The sequence below is a fragment of the Artemia sp. Qi Xiang Cuo genome, chromosome 15, assembly GCF_049724085.1.
Source record: "Artemia sp. Qi Xiang Cuo chromosome 15, ASM4972408v1, whole genome shotgun sequence".
NCBI classification, from domain to species: Eukaryota; Metazoa; Arthropoda; class Branchiopoda; order Anostraca; family Artemiidae; genus Artemia; species Artemia sp. Qi Xiang Cuo.
In genome coordinates, this window is record NC_142808.1 from 12,189,377 (window position 1) to 12,195,893 (window position 6,517).

At 38.1% G+C, this 6,517-nt stretch overlaps 2 protein-coding genes and 1 long non-coding RNA gene across 6 annotated transcripts in view; all 3 read right to left on the bottom strand.

Moving 5' to 3' along the window:
* LOC148943326 (centrosome-associated zinc finger protein Cp190-like) overlaps positions 1-6,517 on the bottom strand; it is a 651,851-nt gene that overhangs the window by 372,884 nt on the left and 272,450 nt on the right. The gene's annotated exons all lie outside the window — the stretch shown is intronic.
* LOC148943328 (uncharacterized) overlaps positions 1-6,517 on the bottom strand; it is a 406,409-nt gene that overhangs the window by 266,603 nt on the left and 133,289 nt on the right. The window lies entirely within an intron of this gene.
* The window catches only part of eEFSec (eukaryotic translation elongation factor, selenocysteine-specific), a 77,589-nt gene that overhangs the window by 50,560 nt on the left and 20,512 nt on the right, over positions 1-6,517 (bottom strand). For all 3 annotated transcript variants that reach the window (XM_089101788.1, XM_089101786.1, XM_089101787.1), the window contains exon 2: positions 62-231. In XM_089101788.1, the coding sequence (XP_088957914.1) occupies positions 62-211 (150 nt within the window). In that variant the 5' untranslated portion in view covers positions 212-231. The remainder of the gene's footprint in view (positions 1-61; positions 232-6,517) is intronic.

Genomic DNA, 6,517 nt, shown 5'->3' on the forward strand with positions numbered 1-6,517 from the left:
GCAACATTGCCATCCAGATAAGCCATTCATAAAGCATTAACAAAAAGTAAAATAAACTTACTTTTTCAATCATCAAACTTCTTTTATCCTTTGGGTATAAGTCAACTTTGTTTATGACTATCAACATCTTATCACATGTTATTTCTCCAATGACAAGGCATTCTGCAGTTTGAGTTTGAAAACCTTTAATTGCATCTATCACAAGAACCATAGCATCTATTATTTGAGCACCTGAAATAATATCATATAGCATCCATTCATAAAAGTCTTAAGGGCTGGGAACACGTAGCTGATTTCCGGAACTGATTTCCAAATCGCCCGATTTTAAAATAAATCGGCGTCGATTTGAGCTTGAAAAATTTTCTACTTTTCGGCGCCGATTTACAAATCAGCACTGATTTTCATCATGATCATCACAAAAAAAATAGGGATACAAATAATATTCAGCCAGAGCTATCAGTGGTGAAAGACCCCACTACTGAGCTGAGAACTAAGCTGAGATCAATCAAGCAACTATTAATAAACTCCAGTTAACTATTTGTGTCAATGATTTTTTGTTTTGAAAATTTTGCGCAATAAATTTTTCTTTCAACAAATTTTTCTTACCGCTATCGTTTGTCCACTGATGCTGAAATCGGTTCCCGAAATCAGCTACGTGTGCGTAGCCCTTTAAAGATGAGCAAATTAAACAAAGTAAACAAAACTAGCTTTTTATTTAAAAATCATACAAATATATGGAAACGATAATACTACTGAGGGAGCGCAGGCAAGGCCGCATCCAGGGGGTTTGAGTCCCCCCCCTCCAAAATGTTTGTCTGACTCGTAAAATGATAACAAAATGCATATAAACATATTTCTGATGTGTTAAAAAAAATTGTATCCCCCCCCCAAAAAAAAAATAACCCATCCCGAAAAAATCCTGGATACGGCCCTAATCCGTATCATGAAGATTAGAGCTGAAAGGTTGGAGGCAAGATTTTGATGCTTTCCGACCAAATAAACTTACTTGCGTTTTCTCTAAATGTTATGAAAGCTTTTTAACTGAGTGGTTTAAAAAAAAAGATATTCCCAAATGTTAACCATAGGCAATCCGAAAACTCATACTTTGCATCTACTATCCACTACCTTGTTCTACTTACGGATGCAACATCTAACAAAATTGAAAAACGCAATACTTGGCTCAGTATTACAGCACTGGACTTACAAAAACCTCTTGATTTAATTAACCACAATGAATTGGTACAAAAACTATTAAATGAATTACATGTCGGCCCCCATTTAATGAGAACAATTCTGTCTTTCCTCTCCAATAGAACACAAGCAGTAACTGTTTTAGGCCACATGAACGGGGGGAGGGGGGGGGGGGGTAAGGCATACAAAATTACAATTGCGACAATTTTTGTGCCAATTAAATACCTTAATAAGAGTTAAAAATATAATGTAAAAGGAATTTAGATAAACTGGAGAGGGGGTAGTTGCCCCCTCCCCCCTGCTCAGACCTAGAACTGCCACTGAACACAAGAAGTCAAACACCTAAATATACATTTTGATCCCCTCCCAATTTACAATGGTGTGTCCCAGGGAACCCTAATAGGCACAATTTTATTCCTTCTGATGACACAATAACTTGTTGTTGCTTTTTTGGATAATTACAAATTTATTGATGATCTGACTGTCTTAGAGACATGATACAAAAATCTAAAAAGTTGTCAGATGGATATCTACAATAAATTAATCAAAAATTGAAAGGAATAGAAATAGTTTCATCGCAGGTTCAAGAACTGAGAAACGACCTATCTGCTATTTCGTCGCGAATTGATTCGACAGTAGTCAAGTTCTCAGAGGATACGTCACAATTGAAGAAAGATTACCTAAGTTTGCAAGCTGAATTGTCGGCTACTAACGTAAAATTGCAAAGACTAGAAAATGAGTCTAAAAAGTGTAATTTGGTCCTGTATAATTTCGATCCTACAAACAAAGGGTCTTCGTTACGAGAAGATGTAATGAGAGCACTCAACTTACATGTGCCAAATTTAGGGCTTAAAATGATGGACATTAGAGAAATTTTTCGGCTAAACGCTAAACAAGGCACGCGACCGGTGTTGGTTAAGTTTACAAGTGGTTACATTCGTGATAGTATATTGTGTTCGATTGCGCACCTGAAAAGGGCGGGTCTTGGTGTTAGTCCCGATTATACAAAGCGTGAATTGTCTATCCGTAACCACCTAAAGCCTTTTCTTGAACGGGCTAGAGGAGAAAATAGAGAAGCAAGACTAAGAGGGACAAAGTTATATATTGGTCAACAGTGTTTTACGTATAGCTTTGATAAGCAGTCTGTAGTTGAGGTTAGGAATTCCCCTAATATAGAGTCATCAGCGAGTAACATGACCCATTTTAAGGAAAATTTTCGGCAAAAGTTTCTCCGTGAACCTGGGTCTTTATCAGTGCCACAAAAAAGTTTAGTAAAGAGTTTGGTTTCTGAAAATAATTGGTTTAACCTGAAAGAACCTTGCAATTCAAGATCGCGTTCTGGATCTTCATCCTCAATTCAATCTTTCTTTAGTGTAGTGGAGGAGCTTAGTAGTGATAACGAAATAAATGGGGTGAACAGTGAAACTCCTTTTATTAAAAAAGGCTCCACATCAACTTTTGTCGGGCCTGTGGGGGCTCCCAAACGTAACAGCCAACAAATTATTAGCCCAGATGACCACCTAAGACAGAAGAACAAGTCGGTTAGAGCTGACGACCCTAATAAAATGGAGCCTAGGCGGCTATTTAACCCTTCACAACCCATTGGCTCAAATAGTGGATAGGATAAGCAGGGCCATGGCGCAATTTACGAGTGTCATTTAGCGCATTGGAATGTTCAGGGCTTTTCGTATCTTAAATTAGAGTGTCTTCTTAAATGTTGTGATTTTTCAGTTGCATCATTAGTAGAAACGTGGCTGGAAAAAGAGGAGAGACTAGAAGGTTCATCTTATTTTGGATCACAAAGAAAGCGATCGCAGAATTGTAGAACTTATGGAGGAGTGGCATTATTGATAACAAATAGATGGAGAAATTTATCTTGGTTGAAAAGTGTTTCATGTAATCTAGTATGGGTGCGAGTACCTTTAGGTAGTAATTCGTTTATCTTTTGTTCAGTGTATTTACCGCCGGAAACTAGCACTTTTAGTGATGAGGATACCTGGGAGATATTAGAAAATGATATGGATCGTTTTTCAGAACAGTTTCCGTCCGATTATTTTGTTTTTCTAGGGGATTTTAACGGATATACAGGGGAGGATGAAGGAGCCCGTGAGGAGGAGGTTGGTCTCGAACTAGGAAAAACTAAGGGAGTTGATATGATTGAGCCGTCGGTTAGGAGGAGGACGAGTAAGGACGGTCATCGGAGAAAGAATAATTGGGGGAAAAAAATATTGGATTTTTGTGGTAAGCAGAATTTGGTTATTTTGAATGGGAGGACAGGGAAGGATAAAGGAGTGGGGGATTTTACATGTTTTTCGGGTAGATCCCCAAGTGTTATAGATTATGGGGTTGTTAGTCTGGGGATTCTTTCTTGTTGTGTGGATTTTGAGGTGATGGCGCTGGCTGGGTCGGATCACGTGCCTATTAGGGTTGAATTAGGAGGGGGAGGATGGGCTGAGAGCCGGAATTTGGGGCTAAGGGAAAGATGGGTAATGAGCTTGAATGGAGGGAAGGTTTAAGGTTTGATAATGATAGTGAGGAGAAGTTGAAAAAGGCACTAGTTGAAGATAGAGGGATGGATTCATTTATTCAGAAGAGTGAGGATATGGCAAGGGAAGGGGATAGAGCAGGTTCTGTGGATTTTTTGTCGGGGGTTTTGTATAAGATTGGAACTAAGGTGGCATGCAGGAGAAAAAATGGTAGAAGTACTGGTTTGATGAGTTTTTTTGATAAGGATTGTGAGGAAAAGAAGAAGGAGGTTTTAGTAGCTTTTAGATTGCTTAAGGCTAGTTGTACAGTTGATCTGGAAAATAATTTGCAGGTTTTTAGGGACAAGCAAAGGGGATATAAAAGGCTACTTAAGTTGAAGAAGAGACGTTCTGAAGAGGAAGAGAGCCAAAACATACGCGAGAAATTTAGCGTGAATGATACAACGGAGTTCTGGAAGTTAATTAGGAAATCAACAGAAAATAGAAGATTGACTGATTCAGTCCTTCACGCCGATACCTGGCCAGAATACTTAGAACAAAAATACAAAGAGAGATACACCGAAGAGGGCGAAGAGAGAGATGATGAGGAGATGTATAGCTCAGAAGATACAGCCGATTTTGAGTTGGATTCAGAGGATGCTAAACTACTGGAACCGGTTAGACAGGAGGAAATATGGCACGCCTTGAAAAGCATGAGAGGGAAGCTCCGGGCATCGACGGAGTACCAACTAAGCTGCTGAAATGGTCAAGAGCGTGGATACTGCCAGTGCTTGCATTGATATTCTCGGCAATTCTAAGTACACCTCTATGGCCACAAAATTGGCAGATATCCATTATGATCCCATTATTTAAGAAAGGAGAAAGAAACCTACACAAGAACTATAGGGGGATAAGTTTAGGAAGTTCTATCAGTAAGCTATTTTGTAGAGTCCTTTCTAGTAGGATGGATAAATGGTTGCATTATAAAGGTATATTAATTGAATGTCAGGCAGGGTTTAGGAAAAACTATAGTACAATTGATCGAATATTTTGTTTACAGGCTTTAGCTAGTAAATATACGAGGCATAGGAAAAATAGGCTATATACGGCGTTTTTGGACATTAGGGGAGCATTTGACGAAGTTTCAAGGAGTTTGTTGTAAGTGGTGTTGGTGAAATTAGGATTGCCAATTAGGTTAGTAGAAGTTATAATGAAAATGTATGAGGTGGTTAAAGTAGTAGTGAAGGTAGGTATTTCTTATTCTAGGCCAGTTTTAAGTAATGTAGGCCTCAAACAGGGATGCACACTATCACCGCGTTTGTTTTCTCTTTTTATTAATGATATTGAGCAGTATTTTAGAAATAGAAATGTCCCCATGTTAAAATTAATGTCGCTGGAGCTGTTTTGTTTATTATTTACGGATGACATAGTATTGCTTGCGAAATCGGTTCCTGATTTGCAAAAGATTTCAGAGATTTTGGATAGTTATCTGAGTAGTAAAAATTAGTTTTAAATATGAAAAAATTAGTTATATTAGATTTTTGACAGTATGAAAGTGTAAATACGAAGTTTTATTTTAAAGGGAAAGAAATGAAGGAAGTTATGTATTATATTTATTTGGGATGTAAGTACATAAGTTCAGGGAAATGGAGTGATCAGGTGCAAATAGCGAGTTAGAAGGGTCAGAAGGCTTCATGGGCATTATTGAAGAGTCCCCTTAGGCATCTAGGACCGGCAGATATTAAGCTACAGAATAGAATTTTTGAGACGAAGGTAGGCCCAGCATTGAGTTACGGTGGGGAAGTTTGGGGTTTTGAAAAAGGGGAAAAAAAGAGAGAATTCATTTAGGACATTTCAGGAGACTTTTAGGGCTAAGCGGGAAATTTAATAATCTGGTGTTAAAGGGTGATCTATGATTGTTTTCATTGAGAATAAAAAGATTGGTTAGAATGATAGGATACTGGGAAAAGGTGATTGGTTTACAGAATAATAGGTTAGTAAATGCAGCTTATCTGGAGGTGTTGCAGGATAGAAGGAAATGTTCATGGGCTTCCCAGGTGAAATCAATCTTAAATCGTTGTGGGTTATCAGGTGTTTTGAATGAAGGGAAGGGGATAGGGCTGAAAGTAGGAAATGCAGCAAAACTAGTAAAGGGAGTGCTTGAAGATCAGGAGATTCAGAAATGGCAGTGTGAGGTCGCAGCCTCGGTGTCCCTCGGCATTTACCGGCAATGGAAGGAGGTCTGGGGATATGATAATTATTTTAAAGTGGGTTTAAATAGTGAAGAAATTAAGTGGTATATATCAGGGAGGGGTAATTTTCTAGCACTTGGAGAAAGGAGGAAATATTTAGGGAGGGTAAGGGTAAAGGACGGTCCTTACTCATGCCCTATGTGTGGAGAAAATGGGGAGGATCTGCTTCACTTCATGGCCCTTTGTCCCGAATTACAGGATCTAAGGAAAGATTTATTTTTTGTTAATGTGGGGACAAGTGAGTGGTGGGTTTCAGTAATGGGATCAAAAAATTATGGGACAATAAGAATGATAGCAAAGTATATAAAATTGGGTATGTCACATAGAGATAGATTTTTGTAAAAAAGGGGTGGGGTGAGTCTGGAAAGTATTGTTGTATGTGTGTAAGTTGTTTTCTTGTTTGTTATTTTTGTAGTCATGGCCCTTGATAGATGTAACATACATCTATCTATTTATGTTAGTTTAATGGTATTGTGTGCTTTATTATGTTTTTGTAATGTTTTGTAATTTTGCGTTGTTATTGTTATGTAGGCTACCATACTTTGCTATGAGTGTTATAATCATGTTATTATTTTGTGTGATTTTCCTTTTTTTGCCATGGCCCAAAGT